The sequence below is a fragment of the Protobothrops mucrosquamatus genome, unplaced genomic scaffold (assembly GCF_001527695.2).
Source record: "Protobothrops mucrosquamatus isolate PMUCROS unplaced genomic scaffold, P.Mucros_1.0 scaffold44, whole genome shotgun sequence".
NCBI lineage: Eukaryota > Metazoa > Chordata > Lepidosauria > Squamata > Viperidae > Protobothrops > Protobothrops mucrosquamatus.
In genome coordinates this window covers 154,228-176,885 of record NW_015386426.1, presented here as the reverse complement: position 1 = coordinate 176,885, position 22,658 = coordinate 154,228, and the positions used below count along the sequence as shown (strand labels likewise).

Here is a 22,658-nt window from a genome sequence, read left to right as displayed (position 1 = left end):
TAGTCCTTGACTTACGACCGGTTTAGTCCTCGACTTACGACCGGTTGGGGTCGCGGCATTAAAAAGGTTGAGAACCACTGACTTAGATTCACCAGTCAACTACTGGTACCTGCCCACTCATTCTCCTTGGCATTATCATTTTGGGCTGAGGCTAGTTTCCCCAAAGCCAAGTCACAGACAAAGAAAGACTCTGTCCAAATGTAAGCCATTTTTCACAAAATGCTATTGCATTTCATCTCACAACCTTGTGAGATAAGTTGGGCTAAGAGAGAGTGACTGACCCAAGAAAATGGATTTAATTATAGCTGTCCAAACAGTAACTGAGATATAGCAGTTCAGGATCGGAGAAAACCCCAAAGGCCACCCAGTTGGCTTTCATGGCTAAGGCAAGATTAGAATGGATAGTCTCCTGCTTTCTAGCCTGGTACCTTATCCACTAGACCAAACTGGCTCTGTTCTTTGCTAAGAATCCTGATACATACTTAGATATTTAGTTATTTTACTTACCGTATTAAATTTATAAACCACCCATCTCCCCAATAAGGCAACTCTATTTGCCTAATTCACTCCATTTCCACGCTAGAATAGTACAGTAGAATATATTAGGAAGCAAAAATGGTTGGTTAAATAGACCTGCTCAGAGGTTGCCCAATATGATTCAAAGTCCAGCCTGCCCATGAAAAAAGAAAAAAATCCAAATAATAAACTTGAGGAAATAGAATAATCAATTGTTCATAGGGACAAGGACAGGGTAAAATACATTTGCCGAAGACCAAATATGTAAAACCAGTATGTCATTCAAAGAGTCATGGTTTATGAGATAAGCAAGTATAAAAATATGATAAATACTGATTTCAGAGTATGCAGACTGTAAATTAGCTGATCGACATTATAAATGGCAATCTCTCCCACTCCGAGAAGATTAAAAAAAGAACTAGAAGCTTGTATATGGAACCGAAATCTGAACTTAAATAATAGTATCTAGCCTCTTTGTCTTCTGTTGGCCTCCAATGACTTTTACCTCATTAGGTGTCCAAAATATTTAAGCTTTAGCTTCCAGTGAGCTGTCTGGTTTTATTTGATCCAATATTGAATGATTTGTTCTTGCAATCCAAGCTACTCTCAGTAGTTTCCCCAATATCATAACTTCAAGGTATAATTTGTATGATATAGAAATTTGATGAATAAATAAACAATTTCAATATATGGTATCAAGTTTAAGAGCAATTATAACCGAGGGGGAACACCTTCTTGAAGTGGAATGGGACAACGTGCCACATCCAGCTTGCTGTGGGACAAATTAACAATTCAATTTAATTATTCAAAATAAATAAAAAATATTTTAATTTTTGTCATTCACATTCCATTCTGTCCCTCCTTTTGCAACCTTTCTTTAATGATTCTATTCCACCATTTCTTTGATATTAGTGTAACTCTTATCTCACAGCAAATTATCCCAGGGTGAGTTGTCCCATGGCAAGTTGGCTGCAGCGAATTGGCTATGGCCATGGTGAGTTGGCTGTGGTGAATAAACATGTCTGGAGACCTGCCTAATGTAATAAACACTTGGTGTGGTTGGAAACTAAATCTTTTAGCTCATGAAATGGAGGCAAGGACAGCCTGAAAATGGATTTGATGCTGAATACTGTTAAGAATCAGAACAGAGCTGGAAAGGACCTTGGAGGTCTTCTAGTTCAAGCCCCCTGCTCAAGCAGGAGAACCTATACCTTTTCAGATAAGTGACTGTGAGGCCTCTTTTAAAAACTTCCAGTGATGGAGCATCCACAATGTCTGAATGCAAGCCGTTCCACTGATTAATTGTCTTCACTGTTAGGAAGTTTCTCCTTAATTCCAGGTTGTTTCTCTCCTTGATTAGTTTCCATCCATTGTTTCTTGATCTGCCCTCTGGTGCTTTGGAAAATAAATTGACCCCCTCCTCCTTGTGGCAGCCTCTCAAATACTGGAATACTGCTATCATGTCCCCTAGTCCTTCTTTTCTCTAGACTGGCCATACCCAATTCCTGCAACCGTTCTTCATATGTTTTAGTCTCTAGGCCTTTAGTCATCTTAGTTGCTCTTCTTTGCACTTTTTCCAAAGTCTCAACATCTTTTTTGTAATGTGGTGACCAAAACTGGATGCAGTATTCCAGGTGTGGTCTTACTAAGGCTTTACAAAGTGGTACTAATACTTTACATGATTTTGATTCTATGCTTCTGTTTATACAACCAAGAATTGTATTAGCTTTTTTGGCTGCCGCCGCACACTGCTAACTCATGTTTAAGTGATCGTCCACTAGGACTCCAAGGTCCCTCTCACAGTTACTGTTTTTGAGCCAGATTTTGCTTAATCTGTACTTGTACCTTTGGTTTTCCTGCCCAGGTGTAAAACCTTGCTTTTCTCCACATTAAATTTCATTTTGATAGGGTCCATTGTTCAAGTCTGTCAAAATCTTTTTTGGATCCTGAGCTTGTCTTCTGGGGTGTTGGCTAATCCTGCCAACTTAGTGTCATCTGCAAATTTGATGAATTTCTCTTTTATTCCCTTACCTAAGTCATTTATGAAGATACTGGGCCTAAGACAGAACCTTGTGGTACCCCACTGCTTACTTCCCTCCATATAGATATACCGGTAGTAGCATTAAGGACTACTTGTTCAGTATGGTTTGTCAGCCAGTTACACTATCTGGTGGTCGTGCTGTTTATCCCATTTTTTTCTAGTTTATCAAGAACTAGCTTGTGGTCTAATTTATCGATTGCCTTGCTGAAGTCCAAATATACTATGGCCACAGCATTTCCCTGGTCTACTAATTTAGTCACTTTGCCAAAGAATTAAATAAGATTAGTTTGGCATGATCTGTTTTTAACAAACTCATGCTGGCTACTAGTTATAACTTTGTTCTAGATGTTCATAGATCTGTTTTTTGATTATTTTTTCCAGTATCTTTCCAGGTATTTATGTTAGGCTGATTGGTTTGTAGTTTCCTGGGTCTTTTTTTTTTCTTCCTTTTTTTGAAGATGGGAACCACATCAGCTCTTTTCCAATTCTCTGGTAGTTCCCCAATGCTTCAGGATTTTTTAAAGATATGATACAATGGTTTTGAGATAACATCTACCAGCTCCTTCAAAACTCTGGGATGTAATCCATCAGGTCCCGGTGATCAAAGTCAGACAGGTGTTCTCTTACCATTTTCTTGCTATTTTAATTTTTATTTCTAATCTTTCTTTTACAGTTACGTTTTTGGTAGGTTGGGCTATTGTGTGAAGAGGAAATTAAGAGAAATATATTATCAGTCTGTCCAATTACATCCTCCTTATAATTTTTTTTTAAAAATACCACAAAGCAGTTTGGCATCTAAATAAATAGATTCTTGAAGATATAGGATTTCTTATAAGTGCTTCCTTACTTTTTTAGAACCCTTTTTTCTGGGGCTTTCTGAAACTATCTCAGATCCAGAAACTGCAATATCTCAGTTACTGTTTGGACAGCTATATTAAATCCATTTTCTATTATCAGTTGTATGGAATCTACAATATAGTGGATAATAACAAGTATTTGATGGGTCTTGTTCTTTGGAATCTGTGATGATCAAGGATGTTTCTAAGCTAGTTCAGCCATGTAAATCAATGAGGGATTACATTCCAATGTAGCATAATACTGAAGGGCTTCATTATTAGAAGCAATCATCATCACAAAAAATACAACCTGTAGAATATATTATGACTGGAAAACATCTCTAGTAGACCCTGACTATAAGAAGGGTAAAGCTGATGATAATTCCAACTATAAGCCTTTTAGCATACTATAGGAAAGTTGAATGCCCAATTCGTTAGTGCCAAATTCAAATCTTCAATCATAGAATGCCCTTCTCCTGTGTTTGATGGAGCTACCAATTCTTAACTGCTCTTCTGAAGGCCAGGTTGGATTTTGTGGGGAGAAAATTCTAGAGTATGGGAAAGGTAATTTAAAAATGCCCATTTCCAATGCTCTGTCAGATAGCATTCTCATCTAGATACCTGAAAAGAATAGGCCCTATTTAACCTGATCAGAAGGCAGATGAACACAGGAGAAGCTGTCTTCAGATAATGCAGTCTGGGACTATGTACAGCTTTAAAGTTGACAGCTGGCTTTCAATTGCACCCAGAAGCCGACCAACAATCAGTAGCGCTCCAGAAGTAGCAGAGTTCTCTCAAGCTATAAACTAACCCAGTGGTTATACACCTACTAGATATGTTGTGTGAATATAGTCAAGCAAGCTAATCCTTTACTGACAGAGTTGGGAGATGGGGGTTGCCCCTTAATTTAAAACAAGTTAAACTTCTGACTTTATGGTTCCTCCAAATGTGCCAATATATTATTTCTTTTTCTTTTCTTTCTTACTTTTTTTTGGGGGGGGGAGCCCTGGTTTGATTAATCTTCTGGAGTCAGTCAACACTGCAAGTCACCAGAAGAAATTAAGGCTCCTGGCCAAAGCAGAGGTCCCAGTAAGCATCAGAGACTAGGCATTTATTCTAAAACAAGTAGGGAGAAGCATCATCCTACCTCAGCCACCTCTTCTGGAGATTGCCCGAGTGCAGTGAAGACCTCCTTGGAGTAGGCTAGATAGAAATTGTGAAATATATCCAGTGTCTCTTTATCCACGCCAGAGAGATCCATGCTTGCTGCCTCTTCATAAAGCTTCCTCTCAAACTCTGATATCACTGGTCCTGGCTCAATCAAACTGATTCTGTGGGAGGAAAGAAACAGTGAATAATCAGGATCCACTCCACCCTTCCACTGATGAGCAACCTAACAATGTTTGACAAAGAAGCAGGTTTGTCTTCTAACATTGGCAAGAACCAGCAGTATGCCAGAAGTGCTGTGTCATCCCAGCAGATACCTTAAGATGCTTCCTATTGGTTCCACATAGTTATGTGACTTAGAATACAAGGCCTGGGCTTTACTAAGCAAGAGCTCTTAGCCCACTTCAGTTCAAAAAACTATGCTATGAAGAAAAAATTGAAACCATTTTACAAATCTCTCTTTTGATTTAGAAGAATTTAATTTTAATGCGTTTCTCATGCTTTCTTTCAGCCCCATAGTCTTGCAGAGAAGGTCTGTCTAGGTCTGATGTTTATAGCAAATAAAATCTTAAATTAAAGAGGCAGTCAGTTTTTTATTATTTGTGACTAGCATAATAAATTATAATCATAACTATGAAATGGTAAAATATCAATATAACATTCAAACATTGTTCATCACACATTCTCTACCACTGAAGTCAACAAATGCAGCAAATAGCACCCCTTGTGGTCCATATTTCAGACAGAAGTTGTAGAATTAGGCACCAATTGAGCATGTTTAAAGACCATTTGTTGTTCAGCTAATGTACCTCCAGTCTGTCTATTACTCCCAAAGGATTCCAGCCCAAGTGCTTGGAAAAAAGTTTACTATCGCCAACAAACAGAGAGGGTGATCATTAGAGCAGGATTTCTCTCCTTTGTTGTTTAAGGGTTCAACAGAGGCATTAGACAGGATGAGAAATAATGGGACTGAAAATTTAAAGAAGAGATTTACTGAGGGCTTTTTCATGACAATTTAGATTTTATTTTTTACAAAAGCCTCAACATGGTATTGAATATTTAATGAAGAAATTGAAGTGCATTAGATGGCTTTTAAGTAAATAAACAATAAAAATTATAGTTAAGAATATGAGCATACATATTGATGTATTTATATACTATAGGTAAATAATGGAATTGTATTAAAAAGAGGAGATGCTCGGCTGGTACCCCAAACTGCATTCGATGAGGTGGTTAAGAAGGGAGATGGGATGTAGGAAGGTGGAAAGGAGGAAAGAGGAGAGGTTGTGGGTTTAGGGGGAGGAAGGAGAGGAAAGTGAATGAGGGTGGATGCAGGGCGGGGACTACCGAACGTCTCCGAAAATGTATTATCTTTTTTTTCTTTTTTTTGTTTTAAGTAAATGCATCATATTTGTTTTATTTGTTGTTTAATCTGAAAAATCAATAAAAAATTTTATATATATATAAAAAAAAAGAATATGAGCATACATAGAATCGTATCAGCAAATTATAGGGCTGGAAGGGATATTGGAAGTTTTCTAGTTCAACCCCTATCCAAGGCAAGAGTCCTTGTACCATCTGGGACAAATGATTGTCCAATCTTATCTTGAAAACCTTCAAGTTCGAGAGACTTGGATGAAAAAACTGGTTTTAAAATTGAAAAGATTATATATCTGGAGGTTATATTTAATAATATGAACTGTATGTATAATTATGTTAAGACATGGCATGATATCAAAAAGGACTTCTTAAAGTTGGACAAATTAAACTGTCACTATTGGGCAAAATGTCAGGAATTAAAATGACTTACTATGGGTACTATTTTATTTATTTATTAAATTTATATGTTGCCCATCTCCCTGTTGAGTGACTCTCTACAGCTAATATTGATATTCTTTTTTTCTTGTACTTTACCTTTTTCTTTTCAATTTCATTTTTGATATTTTATCTTTTGTAGAAATTTAAATGTGAAGTGTGTGTGTGTGAGGGAGAGGGAGAGGGAGGGAGAGGGGGGGGAGGATGGCAATTTTAAGATGTGTGGACTTCAACTCCCAAAACACTGCATTAGAGATTTGTACCCTTTTAACGTATAAAAATGACAATTCCTTGACCTTGTTTGTATTCTACCAATCAATGTTATTTTCAATACATTTTGGAGAGATAAAAGATTTCCTTAAGAACCATCTCCAGATATTCTGCCCATACTTTGTGTTTAGGATCCTAACTTCACAGAAGATGAGGAGACATAGATCCAAAGGAATATTTCATTTCCAAGGTTTTTTTTTAAATAATCCATTTTCCATTTATATGATTATATGTTCCTGTCATCTGCAAGGACAAGGGGTAATTTAAACATTTATTAAACAAGGAAGGGAAAAAATAACACTCAGTTTTAAAATGACCACCTGCCCTTTTCTGAACTCTGTTATTGTTTTTGAACCACCATCATAATTTATTTCTAAAAAAATAAATGCCAAAAAACAAAAACACAATATTTAAAAGCATATATCACTACTACCTTTCCTAAAAGCAATCTAATGATTCAACATTCTCCAGTTAAAAGAAACCCAGGTAGAAGAGTTCTCAGTGCTTGAGAGCTTAAAATAAAAAAAGCTAGACAAAAAAAAGTATTTCCACATCTTGACTGAAGGGATACACGTTTGGGAAAAGTTTTTAGAATTGCTTCTTTACCACAATTCTCAGAGGTTAACATTTGAGAAAGTTGGTGTCTATATGCAAGGCCACCCCAGTGAAATGAGCTGAATAAGTACCTTCTCCATCCTAGCCTAGTGCTGCAATCCAAGTCAGTAAAGGTAGGGCAGCTAGGGATGACTGGAGTGTGCTGTTCAGTGATTGGAGCTGAAAGCTGCTTTGACTGGACTATGAAATCTGAGTGGTAAAAATCCAAAGGACCATTAGATGACAACAAAGAGATTAAAAAAAAATATGAATATTTTGCTGCCATCAGTGTTCTTATGCATTCTTTCAGCCCAGATCTAATCGCACTAAGCTTTAGTAACTCTGGGAAAATAAGACTCAAGATTTGCATACAATCTTGAGCTGCATGCTTGCTCGTTTAACTTTTACTGATCCTATCCTGAGTTGTATTAATCTAATAATGCCCAAAGAAATGCAATTCCTTCTCAGGGAAACCTCCGTCGTGATCTGTCTTAATTCCAATCCCACTGTATTTACCTGATCCCAAATTTTAGGGCCTGCAGGGCTAAGCTCTCGCAGAAACCCTCCACAGCAAATTTGGAGGCAGAGTAGATATCGTTGAACAGGAGACCTGCAGGGAATTAAATATTGCAAGAAAAAAAAAAGATGACTCATAGACATGAGTGGTTTGTTCTCTTTTACTATTGCTAACAAGACTTCCCAAAAGAAAAGTGAAGCTGCTTTGCACTGAGTAGCAAACGTGTCACTTCTTGGACCTATCCTGCTGCTGTGCTTTTAATTTTATGTTTTTTTTAACCCAATATATAGATATTAAAGCAAATAAAGCTTTTCTAGACCCAGAAAGGAGGTATGGAAAAACAACATGGGTTTATTGTTTAGTGTGTCAACCTGCTTTGTAAGACTGAGTTAGCAGGACTGGTAAAAGGTAGAGTTTCACACCCATTTGGGGATGGCATTGGCCCTTGCCTGCATAAAAAGAACCATTCTGGCTATATTTGATTTGGCATTGGACCATAATTCAGCAAACCACCTGTTAGTCTAATGTGTTGTGTGAACCCAGCATATGCCATCAGTCTATGGTTTAGTGTATCACGAGAACCTGGAATGTCTGATTTGAATTAAATGAACTGAACGGTGTCATGTGAACACTGACATAATCACTAACAGGTTTTGATTAGAAAACTGAAGTCCAGAGGGTTCATTTTACTTTATAGTGTAATATCTTGTACTCTGGCTGCCTCTACAGTGTTTACTTAACTAGATCAATTATTAAAGACTAAGTAGCTACATTTGTACATTTTGTGGAACTTTGTTGGTTTTAACTTTTCTTATTGTTTAATGTGTTGTGCAATCACAGCCATTAATTTAACTTCTCATTTAGTTTATCTATGTGTACCCCAGAAGATCAGTTATGTTAAGCCTGTAAAGGTCCCTAATGGGATGTTGACAAATAAATACACAACAGATCAGCTTGAATGCTTTTTAAAATCCTCTTAAGGTTCATGAATGATTTTGCCCAAGGAGGGAAGTGTTTTGGGTCCCCTTCCCTTTCTTTGCAAGCCCCTTCCCCTGCAAGGTACTACTAGGTTCCTTTGCATGACTTGCCTCCAGCTCTTTGTTCTGTAGCAAAGAAAGGACGGAGCTTAATGTTAAAAGGATCTTGACAAGACTGGAAATATTCTCATTGCCTGCAACCTTGCAGAGCTGCTACCTGTCAGAGAAGACAAGATGGACCAACAGTATGACTTGGTATAGGCCAGCTTCACATGTCCCAGACAAATAGCCTGTATTTAGCAGGTGATGCAGTTGCCATAGAAATCCATTGGTAAGGCAGCTTCCATTCTCCAGAACTCGTCCCACCCTCATCCTCTGGGATAATCAAGGTTGGTTGTCTAGAGATTCTAGAACAACATTCTCCTTTGCCCTCCGAAAGAAGCTTCACCTTGCAAACCTAAGACGCTGCTCATCACAACAATATGCCCTCTCTTTCGTTGCTTCATGTCAGGGAAGATTTCCTGGACAAGGCGCACCAAGCCAAAGAAGTTGGTGTCGAAGAGGCGTTGAATTGAGGCCATGCTCTGGCTTTCCACTGGACCAATCAGGCCAAATCCTGCATTGTTCACTGTGTGGGAAGGGAGTGGTTAAGTTAGCAAGAGGGAACAGGAGAAAACAGTATTTCAAATACTTGTGAATTTGCGAAATCAGCAGAGAGGAGGAGAAGATGGTGTTATAATCTAACTCATTGTCTTGAAATCCTAGCAATTGTTAGCAAAGATGACACTGACCTACTTTGAGGATCTGTTGGGCTTTCTCTGTATTTTGAGAAACACCTGAACAAGGTTGTTTACAAATGGCAGCTCACAGAGCTTCCCATATTGCACAGGGGGCCCCCCGAGGGTTTTGTGCTCTCTCCACTTCTCTCTATATACCAATGACTGCATCTGAAAAGATCCCTCTGTTAAAGTACTGAAGTTTGCAGATCATACAACAGTGATTGGCCTCATTCGAGACAACAACGAATCGGCATACAGATGGGAGGTTGAACAACTAACCTTGTGGTATGGCTGGAACAATCTTGAACTGAACACACTCAAAACTGTAGAAATGACAGTAGACTTTAGGAGAAACCCTACTATTCTACAACCTCTTACAATACTAGACAATACAGTATCACCAGTAGAGACCTTCAAGTTTCTGGGTTCTATAATATCTCAAGATTTAAAATGGACACCTAACATCAAAAACGTCATCAAAAAAGCACAACAAAAAATGTTCTTCCTGCACCAACTCAGAAAGCTCAGACTGCCCAAGTTGCTGCTGATACAGTTCTACAAAGGAATTTTTGAGTCTGTCATGTGTACCTCTATAACTGTCTGGTTTGGCACTGCAAGACAGACAAGACAAACACAGACTTCAACAGATAGTTAGAACTGCAAAAATTCCTACCAGCCTGCCTTCCATTCAGGACCTGTATACTGCACAAGCCAGAAAGAAGGCTGTGAAAATATCTACAGACCCCTCACATCCTGGACATAAACTGTTTCAACTTCTTCCCTCAAGACGACACTATAGGGCATTGCACACCAGAACAACTAGACACAAGGACAGTTTTTTCCCCCATGCCGTCACTCTGCTTAACAACTAATTCCCACAACACTGTCAAAATACTTAGTAAAGCTGCATTACTATGATATTCCTCATCTTTCCTATTACCTATCCTTATCTTCTTATGACTATAACTTTGCTGCTTGTATCTTACAATTTATATTGATTTTTTTTGTATCCTAATATGATTTATGTTGTTTGCTTAGCTAGTACTCGATGACTATCACTAAGTATTGCATCTTTTGATTTATGATGAAGTGTTGTATTTCACAATTTATGATGAATGTATTTTCATGTTGTATATGATCATGATTATCACTATTACTTGTATTACACCGTGAGCTTATGCACCGGAAACAAATTCTTTGTGTGTCCAACCACACTTGGCCAATAAAGTATTCTATTCTATTCTATTCTATTCTATTCTATTCTATTCTATTCTATTCATATGTTACTCCACTACTACAAATCACAACCTGTCACATCCTCACTGAACCTGCTTTTTGGAAGGTGGAAGATGGAACTTTCAATTCTGGATTTATGATAAAGTTCCCATATAAATGCCATTCTGCAGAGAAAAGGATAGGGTAGGCTCCTTGCGCAAATATGTGTTACATTTAGAACGTCTTTGTCACAAAAGGTTCATGAATATGTCCAAACAGCTTAAACTGGACTTGGCAAACACATTAAGCTTCTTAGATGTAACTTCCCCAATTTGTTGCCCTCCCTCAGCCAGTGTCTATGGAAGCTGGAAAGCCTGGAAACCACAGTCTAAAGATGCCTAGGGGATATAAAATTGGGGTAAAAAGCTCTCAGTGGATCAAAGTCTAATTCAGACATTATGTTCCAGTTTGTTGACCGTGACAATGACCAGACTAGTTGATGCAAAAGGAACATTGGACTGTATGGTCTAGTGCAGACACAGTCCAAGCAAATCCTTTTCGTCCTGAATAAGAGGGGCTTTATTGGGGGGAGGGGAAAAGGCTTGCTTTCCTACCCAGCACATCCACCCTGCGTTGGGGGATGCTGTTCACGCAGCTCCTGATAGAGTCCTCACTGGTCACGTCCAGTTCTTTGATTTCAAGCATCTTATCCAGAGCTGGCCCCACTTGCTGCTTCAGGGCTTCACTTTTCTCCAAATTTCTCATGGTGGCAAAAACTAAAGAAAAAGAATGTAGTCCAGGAGTTATAAGGCATCACTCTGGCCAAGTTAGGGAGGGCTTCCTTTCCTTCTTTGAATAGGATGTGCTTCTTAGCACCCTTTCTGGGCTCCAGTTAGCCTTACCTCGAAATCGCTTCAGTTCATCTCTTGCTAGGCGCACTGCCAGGGCCAGCCCAATGCCGGAGGAGCAGCCAGTCACCAGCACATTCCGCACGGCCATCTTGTTGCCTGTGGGAGGAAAGCAAAAGAATAGGAGAAAAGCCTCAGGAATGGTACAAAGAACCAAGGCTAGAGATACGACTGGAAGTCCTTTGCACTGACGAAGTGTGATCGTCCCTCTGATCCCCCAAGTCCCCACCTCAAACATCACCTTTGCAAAGAATTTCAAGGCTCTTTCGGCCTTCTTCCCATCTAAAAAAAAATGGCCCTAATAATAATAATGATCTACTTTGCAGAACTAATGAAAAGATGACTGAGTTAGTCTAAAATTCTTTGAGCATTCAGAAAGTAGGTACGATTTTTAGTGTTCACAATGACTGCAAAGTAGTTTTTATCAGCTATAGTATTTCCACAAATGAATCATTTTGTCAACTAAAATGAAGCCATTTTGGGGCTTAGCCCTGTTTGAGGAGGGCAGAAAGGAGCCTGTCACTTCTGGATGTTACCAAGACTGCTCCTGGTTGCTCCCCGCATTGTCTTGCCGGCTGGAGTTGCTGGGTTGAAATATGGAAAAAAATTAGAAGGTTGTTCTGTTGCCCCAGCCACTTATTTTTCCTCAGTTTCACTGGCACTAAAGAGTAACATGACTATACATCTTTGCACTATCAAATGTTGGATTATGGAATATAAAAGAAACTGTAGCATAAAATGCCATACTGTCCATAGCTGTTGTGCTTCAGGAACAAGTATCCAAAAGACTTCCCTGTGCATGACCAGGCACAAAGAGTTTACCTATAAGAAGGGAAGTGTTATTCATTTATTTAAAAGATTTACATGGCTGCCCATCATGTATACCAGTGGTGGCGAACCTATGGCACGGGTGCCAGAGGCGGCACTCGGTGCCCTCTCTGTGGGCACGCGCACCGTCGCCCCAGGCCTAGGCCTTCAGCTGGGTTTTATAAAACCTTTTCGCTTTAGGCCTCCGGCTGCCGTGTGCAAAAAAAAAAAGGTTCAATCAATCAATCAATTTCAACTTCTCCTGGAAAAAAAAGATCTTGCATAGTTGGAATTGATTGATTGAACTTTTTAGTCCCATCCAGTCTGCTGTTACCACAGCCACACCCACCTAATAGGCCACACCTACCTGGCACCCAACAATGCATAAGTGGCTTTTGGGTCGCAGTTTGGGCACTCGGTCTCTAAAAGGTTCGCCATCACTGATGTATACCATTACTTTGGCTAACTCACAAAACAACAATAAAAACTGTAATAACAACTCCCAGAATCTCGAAAGCAACATCTCTCCCACTGCCAGAATGGGATGACTTGACACCACTAGCTCAACATGGCCAGGCTTCACAGACATGGCCAACTCTCCTCTGCCAACTTGCTGCCGCCATCTTTCTGCAGAATATCTCAACACTGGAAATTATCTGCAGGGATAACTCGCTGAGGGCGCTGGATGGAGAACCATGGGCAAGCAAGCAAGCGGGCTGTCAGAGGGCGGAAATGGGCGGAAAGTGGAGTTGGAGGCAACAGCACAGAGGCAACAGTGGGAGGTGGAGTGTCAAAATGGGAAGCCCCTCGCCACCCTGCACCTTTTTTTTTTTTAAATTGCTTAGTGTTTGAGGCTGTCTTGCTCTGAAAATAAGGGCAGCTTTGGGAATCAATGAGGTGGGATGACAGGTTTTTTTAAAACTGAAAAGGCTTGTTTTGACTTGCATTTTAATCCTTGTCCATCAAGCAGATCGCAAAGTTTGCAGCCTCATTTAGCTGTAGGGTCTGTTGAACCACAGAAATGGGGCTGTGTGGACATTGCGTGGAGACCAAACTGGAAAAAAAAAACCCTCTTCTCAGCATTACTCTTTTCACAGCATCGGTGTTGGTTTGGGGTGTAACATTGCTGCGACTCTTCATCCAAACGCACACTGCACTTGACCAGAAACACCATGAAATCACCCACCTGGCTTTGGGGGAAAGCACTCTGTATGTGACAGAAACACCAGGGAAGCACTCTGCACATGACCAGAAACACAATTAAATCATCCTTCCAGCTCTGAGGGGTACATTGCTGCAACACTCCGTACAAACAGAAGTGTTTCTGGTCATGTGCAGAGTGCTTTTCCCCAAAGCCGGGAAACTTTGCAATCTGCTTGACGGGCAAGGATTTGAATGCAACTCAAAACAAGCCTTTTTAGTTTTTAAAAAAGCTGACATCCTACCCCATTGCTTCCCAAAACGTCCCTTATTTTCAGAGCAAGATACCCTCAAACATTAAGCTATGTGGCTTTAAAGGAAAGTTGCAGGGTGGCGGGGGCTTCCCATTTTGATATCTCACCCCACCCCATGCCGTTGCCTCTGCACTGTTGCCTCTAACTCCACTCTCTGCCCATCACCGCTCACCTCAGACAGCCCACTTGCTCACCCGCTTGGCGCTTGTCCCCGCAGCAAATTTCCAGTGTTGATATGTCCTGCAAAGAGATGGCAGCAATGAGTTGGCAGAGGCGAGAAGGCTGCCCCCAACTGGCCGCATCGAGCTAGCGGCGTTGAGTCATCCTAGACCTCCCATTCAACACCTCTGGCCTCCAACTTTACTCTGGCCAGTTCTTTAAGGTCTTCCGGAAGATAGGAGCACAGAGATGAATTTAGAGAAACAATGCAATGATCTTTAGTGAAACTCAGCCCAGGAAAACTGGAAAACATGAGTAGATTGCCCCACCTTGACCCTGGTAAACAAACAAACAAACAAAAGGCAGGAAAATTGCCAGACTTCCAAGAATCTGAGATTTTAGCTTAGATCAATAAAGGTCTACCATTTCATCCGATGTCTGTTTCTTTTTTTCCTTTTAAAAAATAATTTATTAAAGACTAGAAGACCTCTGAGGTCCCTTACAGCCATATGATTCTATATTCTAATAACAAATACATTCAAAGAAAAACACAGTGAATGTGAAAAAGGAAATGGAGAAAGAAAAAAGGAGATAGAAAAAAACAAAATAAAACAAAAACAAAAAATGGAAAAATAATTGAGAAAGTGGCTTCCAATCTTCCTCTCAGTAGTTATACATACAATTTTAATCTCTCTCTAAGATTGCATCATAATTCCCTTCTTTCTATAACCTATTCTTTCTCATCATAAATCACAAAGTCATTTTTTACACAAAAAAACCATAAGAATTAGAGTGTTGGAGTTGTAAAGGCACAATCTGAGATTTGGATGGCATGGATAATAAATTTAAATGTGGCTATTAAAAACATTTTATTAGATGTGTGTGTTGAGAATAAGGAATAAACCCAGGCTATGCCTTAAAACACCTCTATGGATCTCAGCACAAGAAGAGAAACAGCAGGCAAAGACAGAAAGTTAATGTAGCAGGAATGATTGGAGAACCACCAAGAGGAATATAAAATTAAATCAAGAGAACAACTAAAGGCAGAAAGATATAGTTGTAAATGATTTTCCCATTTAGAATGATTTAAAATGGATAAAAAGACTTATGCACGGAACAAGTTGCGTGCCCTCAGAGAGGGCACGCAACTTGGGTGTCCTCCTGGATCCACGGCTAACACTGGAAGACCATTTGTCGGCCGTGACCAGGGGGGCGTTTTATCAGGTTCGCCTGATTTACCAGTTGCGCCCTTTTCTGGACCGGGACGCTTTGCGCACAGTCACTCATGCCCTCGTCACCTCCCGCCTGGACTACTGTAATGCTCTATACATGGGGCTCCCTATGAGGAGCATCCGGAGGCTTCAGCTGGTCCAGANTTTCAGCAAGCGGGTCTGACCTAGGGTGAATTTTAAATAGGGACAATTTTTAATGATTTTAATAAGACACAGCGATAAATATTTGGTTTTTAATTGGCTTTTATAGGGGATAATGTTTTATATTGTTTTAACATGCTGTGAGCCGCCCTGAGTCCCATGGGGAGAAGGGCGGCATATAAGTTAATGAAAATAAATAAATGAAAATAAAAATAAACAAAGTAAGAGAATATGAAGTGCAATTGTATACTGATGATGAACATGTAATTGCTAAAATGTATAAGCTTTTGTTGAAATTTGAAATGGAAGAACGGGTTAAAGAATGTGTAATAAAATGGGCTATGAATTTTGGTTATAATATATAGATGGATCAATGGGAAAATATGTGATCAAAAGGTTGAAATTTGCATTAGATTATAATCTTAAAGGGAATTTTTATAAATTGATGTATTGTTAGTACATGATGCCAGAGAAATTATATAGAATGCATAAAGGAAGCCCAAATGCATGTTGGAAGTATAGGTAACAGAAAGGGACATTTTATTATACTTGGTGAACATATAAAACTAAAACTTGTTAGATTCAAATATACACATTGATATAAAGGATTTTAAAGATTAATATTTAATTGAAGCCACAATATTTCTTTTTAGGACTGATGTATACACAGAAAAGTCATAGAAAATTATGTCAGTATATTATTATTCCATCAAGATTATTGTATACACAAAGATTGAAAAATCTGGCATGACCCACATTGGAAAAATAGCTAGTGAAATCTCACCAAGTTGGTGAAATTCCCAGAACTTGCTGAGGTGCCAGTGGACTTCTTTGGTTAGAGAAAAGTAATTATTGACATTTGTCTTGTGATGTCTGTGTCAACGCTGTGGCAAACTGAACTGAAGCCATTTTCATTTTGTCTTTGTTGCCACATATTTAGTTAGAAGGAAAGGGAAGGTGTAGCTTTCAGTTAGCCAAAATAATTCACATGTATGGGAACCAAGGTCATTGCTGATAAGAGCTGGGAGGAGTGTCTGCATTTTCTAACAATTGGTGAATGTGATTTATGACAGCAAATTGGGGTGGGAATTGCAACTTTGTAACCAAGGGGAGGGGAATTTAGTCTTGGGTTCACCTTTGTATGTGCCGTTATGTTGTAGCCCCGTGGTGGCGAACCTATGGCACGGGTGCCAGAGGCGGCACTCAGAGCCCTCTCTGTGGGCACGCGCGCCGTCGCCCCAGTCCTAGGCCTTCAGCTGGGTTTTATAAAACCTTTTTGCTTTAGGCCTCTGTCGCCGTGTGCAAAAAAAAAATATATCAATCAATCAATCAATTTCAACTTCTCACAGGAAAAAAAAGATCTTGCAAAGTTGGAATTGATTGATTGAACTTTTTAGTCCACCCAGTCTGCCGTTACCACCACAGCCAATGGGCCACATCCAGCCAATGGGCCACACCCACCCGGCACTCGACAATGTATAAGTGGGCTTTGGGTTGCAGTTTGGGCAGTCAGTCTCTAAAAGGTTCGCCATCACTGTTGTAGCCAAATAAAGATATTCTTTAAGGAAGAATTTCTTGCCTTGAAGTTCTTTTAAATGGTCTCATCTATCGGAACCATGACAGTCTGTTTCCTGATTTGGCCCATCTTGAAAGTCTTCACTTCACTTCAAGACCTTGTCTCCTGCCTGCTATTTTGAGCAGCTGCTCTCGACAGTAGCGTAGTAAGGTATGAATTCTACTAACCTGCCCATTCCCCAACTCTACCAAAATTATTAATGCATTTTATTTCTGCCCAATTTTGTATCACCTACAAATTTAAGTAACATTCCTTCCATCTCTTTCATCCTACTTATTACAGAAAACAGCTGAAGAATAGGGAACTAATGACTGAACTCATGTTTTAATGTTTTAAGGCAAATCTTAATATTTAAAGCTTTTTAAAGAAACAAAGCAAATAATGTGAATTTATTCATCCATCTCAAAAATCATGTCAGTGAGAACCCAAAAATATTGTACAGTACATCATAAACTGCAAAAACCGAAACTCAGTGAAAATAAAATAGAAAAATATTTATATATAAAATGTTTTAAATATATACTTTTTTTTAAAAAAAAATGACAACTTGTTCCAGGAAAGTTAAAAAAACAATAATTTTACTTTGATAATCTTGAACAAAGCATTTTTAAAAAAGTTGAACTAACTCCAGCGGATCTCACAAACAGATCCATGCAATGTTCTTGACAACAGCATGAAAAAGGTTGCTTCATTAGGGATTTTTTAAAATTTTCCAGTCTAGTTCACAGGGCTGGAATTCCTTCATGATCTCCCATCTAAGTACTAAGCAGGCGTAATCCTGCTTAAAATACAAAGCCCCTCCCTGTAGTCAAGACATATGTCATGGCAGTATTAATCAAATTTAACTATGGTGCCCTGTTGATAATAAATGCTTATATATTCCCGATGAGACAAAAAACCCAGATCAGACCCCTGTGGACTGAACTGGTAAGATCACCTGAGTGCTGCCACATACTTTAACAAAATTATTTAACAAAGAACTGATTGTACAGTTGGTTATTCTGTATTCTTGTGTTATCATATATAGAACATATAGCATTTTATCTTTCCAGGGCACTTCCTATTCAAATAGGAAATATACATTATTGAACAAAACAAAACAAGTCTGAAAAAAGCCTATGTAAGTTCAATTCACATTTGTAGCTTTCTTGTTTCTAGAGAACCTATGTTCCCTTCTCTTACTAAGGTTTCATTATTACTATAGATATCAAGTTGGCTATAGAGAAGCAAATAAGGTATCATTTCAGATGCTGTAGAATTATGACCATCTTCATTCCTACAAAATTATTTTAGGCTGACTTCTGTATATAATCAGGGAATGAAATTATTTATCTATTCATTAAGAGAATCTGGATGTCAGCCATTTATATGTCTCTATCCAGCTATTTATTCGCCTCAGATAAGTACAATATTATGATAATTTCTATGCCTTCTGTACTCCAAGAGACATTGCACTGTAACCAAAATAGATAGCTTACTTTGAGAAATCCAGCACGGCCAAGCAGTCTGTTGCCCTTTGGTTTAACCAAAACTGAGGCACACAGAAAGATAATCTTGCAGTATAGCAATTCCTCTTCCTGTAGAGTTGGCTCTATTGAGGGAAAACCAAAACTGGGAGGGTATGTCCTGCTAGAGAATTTCTTGTACAGAATTGAATATCTGACCATCTCATAATGTTCTATAATTTCAAAATGGATATTACCTATTGGAAAAGAAACAAAAATACAGCTGCAAGATACAGATAGTCCTTGACTTACAACCATTTGTTTAGTGATCATTTGAAGTTACAACGGCACTGAAAAAAGTGACTCATGACCATTTTTCACACTTACAACCATTACAGCATCCCCATTGTCAAAAATTGGGCACTTGGCAACTGGCAGCTTCTGGAACAACCTGCCTCCAGAAGCTGTGAATGCTCCAACACTGGAAGTTTTTAAGAAGAGACTGGACAGCCATTTGTCTGAAATGGTATAGGGCAGTGATTGTGAACCTTTTAGAGACCGAGTGCCCAAACTGCAACCCAAAATCCACTTATGTATCGTCAGGTGCCGGGTGGGCGTGGCTGCGGTGATAACGGCAGACTGGGTGGGACTAAAAAGTTCAATCAATTCCAACTTTGTGAGATCTTTTTTTCCCCGTGAGAAGTTGAAATTGATAGATTGACTGAACCTTTTTTTTTTTTGCACATGGCGGCAGAGGCCTAAAGCGAAAAGGTTTTATAAAACCCAGCTGACGACCTAGGACTGGGGCGACGCTGCACGTGCCCACAAAGAGGGCTCTGCGTGCCACCTGTGGCACGCGTGCCATAGGTTCGCCACCACAGGTACAGGGTTTCCTGCCTGAGCAGGGGGTTGGACTAGATGACCTCCAAAGTCCCTTCCAACTTTATTTATTTTTTTTTAATTATTATTATTATTATTATTATTATTATTATTATTATTATTGACGGTTACAGGGTCCTGGGATCATGTGATCATCTTTTGCAGCCTTCTAAATAGTATAGTCCAGTGATGGTGAACCTTTTAGAGACCGAGTGCCCAAACTGCAACCCAAAACCCATTTATGTATCGTTGGGTGCCGGGTGGTCGTGGCCCATTGGGTGGGCATGGCCCATTGGGTGGGCATGGCCCATTGGATGGGCGTGGCTGTGGTGGTAACGGCAGACTGGGTGGGACTAAAAAGTTCAATCAATCAATTCCAACTTTGTGAGATCTTTTTATTTCCCGTGAGAAGTTGAAATTGATTCTTTTTTTTTTTTTTTGCACACGGTGGCGGAGACCTAAAGCGAAAAGGTTTTATAAAACCCAGCTGAAGGCCTAGGACTGGGGCAATGGCACGTGCCCACAGAGAGGGCTCTGTGTGCCACCTGTGGCACACGTGCCATAGGTTCGCTACCATGGGTAGCCAGATTCACTTAACAACTGTGTTACTAACTTAACAACTGCAGTGATTCACTTAATAATTGTGGCAAGAAGAGTGGTAATATGGGACAAAGCTCACTTAACAACTGTCTTGCTTAGCAATGGAAACTTGGGCTCGTAGCTCGAGGACTACTGTATTACACTGCAGAACAATTTGTGCAAAAAATGTATTACAAACGGAGTTTGGAAGATTAATATTAGGTTAGGGATTGCAATCAGCCCCGTGCTTTATTTTCTAAAAGTAAACTATTATTTCTCTTTTGGTGCCTTCAAGTCAAACATGAACATGAAATGATATAGGGTCTCCTGCTCAAGCAGGGGGCTGGACTAGAAAACCTCCAAGGTCCTTTCCAGCTCTATTCTGATTCATATTCCTGACAACTTTATAGACCAGGGATGTCAAACTCTTAATGTCATGTGACATGTCGTGACGTATCGTGACTTTTTTTCCATTGTCGGCAATGGGATGGGCGTGGTTTCGCCATGATGCATCCAGCCTGCGGGCCGGCAGTTTGACACCCGTTATAGACAGTTTCATGCAATTTCCCTGACAAGTTTATAGATGTGGATTGCCATTACCTTCTTCCAGGATGGTTTTTGACTTCTTGGTATTGGGCTGAGAGGGAATGGCTGACCAATGATTACTCAGCTGGACTCCATGCCTAAGAAAGGACTAGAACCAAAGTCTTCCTGGTCTAAGTTCAGTGCTTTCAACACAACACCAAATGCACATTGCACTTGAAAGCACCAAAAGTTTGGATTCATAAATTGCTAAAGCATTTAAAGAAGGACAGAGGCAGAAAGGTGCCCAAAGCTGAATAAATCCACCCTGAGGAAAACACAAAAGCTCACTACAGGACTTTGGGATAGTAATTCTCTCTAAGCCTACTTCAAAAGGATGCTGTGCGAAGAATTGGAGGAATGCTGTTTATGCTGCCCTGTGTTTCTTAGGAAAGGAGGATATAATTCATCAAATAAAGAGATTAGTGGAATGATCTGGATAGTTATCATTTGTCTGTGCAAGCACCAGGAATGTAACTGAAATCAATGAGATATAACTAAACTGTTTGAAAATGATTTATACCCATTGCAGAAAACACTTCTCAGTTGTTTCATTTGGTGCGTTAAGTTTTTTTGGCATGTAAACCAAAAACTTATTTTTAAAGTGGCCTTAAGTGTCCAATGATACATTTCTTTACACAAGTACACTGTCAGGATGGGGAGCCATGTTTAAGGGGACAGACTAATCCAAAAATGTTTTGGGGTTGCAAGAGCATAGTTGTGTTCTTTATTCAAGTCCCTCCTGTCTTTGGATGGAACAGTACCCAATCCAATTGTTCTCCAAATGCAAAGTATTTTGCATGATTCTCGATCAACCGGGATAAATTGTGCTGACTGGTGGGATTAGGGGGAATCGAAGTCCAATTTTACCGGAAGACATCAGATTAGACTACTAGAGTAATAAAATGGGAAGTTGGATTCCGCTAAGACTATTTCCCGGACTTTAAAACCAACAGTTCTCTTTAATGATATTCCAGGCGTGGCGGAGGAAGTTTTCTGCAGGAGAACCGCCAGCACTTCGAAGCTCAGTCTCCCGCCACGCAATCAACTACCCCGGAGCGCCACCCTGGCAGAGGGCTATCGTCGACCACGACCTGCAGGGATTATTGGATACCTTCGCGGAAAAGTTGTAGGAAAGAAATGGAAGCGCGTGGTCTACCCTGGGAGAGAAACCTTATCCCAGACAGCAACTCCTTGCTAACAGCGCGCGTTCTCACGCAGCCCTATCCGTTTCTTGCGGAAGAGAAAGCTAGGATGGCGCCTCCGTGGCTAGGAGCTTTCCAGTGGTGACCACTTCTCCAATATCAGAACCACCTACCTCGAGAAATTGTGCCCAGTGCCGAAATCCTGTCAGCACGAGAGGAAAAGGGGGATCCAAGACCTTCCCACCATCCTCCGAATATTTCTGCGCTTCTCGTTTATCCGCTATCTGCCCGGGAATCGGCCTTCCTCTCCATCTCGCACACGGTATAAGCCGGGCAAAGGACGGGCAAACCCGCCTCAACCTGAAGGACGCCGGTCATTGTAGTCCTCATGGCTCTCGGTTGCCTTCCTTTGGCCCCGCCTTCCCAGAGTTAAGAAGGGGAAGGCGTGACACGCCGCTGTTAAAGGTTGGGACGGTTGCTGAACGAAGAAACCGGCTCGGGAAGATTTAGCGAGTGTGTAAAACAAAAAGCCAAAAGGAGCCCCCGTGTCCATGGACTCTGATCCCCATTTGCTGAAGGAGAAAATCGCCGAGGAAAGCTATTGCTTCCAAACTTTGAACAAAATGATTAGCTGTTGATTTTGCCGGCCCTGAATGATTTCGGATTCCAAATATACATACGGATCAGAGCACGGGTGTCAAACTCGCCGCGTCACGTGACGTGTCGCGACGTATCGCGATTTTTTTCGCATTGCCGGAGCTGGGGTGGGCAGTTTGACACCCCTGGATCAGAGTTTCCAAAGTGGTCTGCTGTACACAAAGCACTGCAAATCTTATTGGTAGGGTTTCTAATTTTAATACTGAATATAGTCCCCCCCAACATCCTAATGTGTTAACTCTCCCTCCCTTTCTTGTACTGCAATCTAGGTTAACATACCGCTAGTTTGGTTGAATCTGTTGAATTAATTCATAGCTCAATTCATAGCTAGAAAGTACAAACTTTTTAGCCTATATTGCAAATGAAG

At 40.0% G+C, this 22,658-nt stretch overlaps 1 protein-coding gene across 2 annotated transcripts in view; it reads right to left on the bottom strand.

The window, feature by feature from the left end:
• LOC107283594 (retinol dehydrogenase 8) overlaps window positions 1-22,019 on the bottom strand; it is a 24,753-nt gene extending 2,734 nt beyond the window's left edge. The window contains exons 1-6 of one of the 2 annotated variants that reach the window (XM_015811525.1): window positions 21,808-22,019; window positions 11,630-11,734; window positions 11,342-11,503; window positions 9,182-9,361; window positions 7,756-7,849; window positions 4,541-4,724 (exon numbers count right to left, since the gene is read on the bottom strand). In XM_015811525.1, coding sequence (XP_015667011.1) covers window positions 4,541-4,724; window positions 7,756-7,849; window positions 9,182-9,361; window positions 11,342-11,503; window positions 11,630-11,726 — 717 coding nt within the window. In that variant the 5' untranslated portion in view covers window positions 11,727-11,734; window positions 21,808-22,019. The remainder of the gene's footprint in view (window positions 1-4,540; window positions 4,725-7,755; window positions 7,850-9,181; window positions 9,362-11,341; window positions 11,504-11,629; window positions 11,735-21,807) is intronic. The other variant, XM_015811526.1, reaches the window with a different exon arrangement.
• Between the last annotated feature and the right edge of the window lie 639 nt (window positions 22,020-22,658).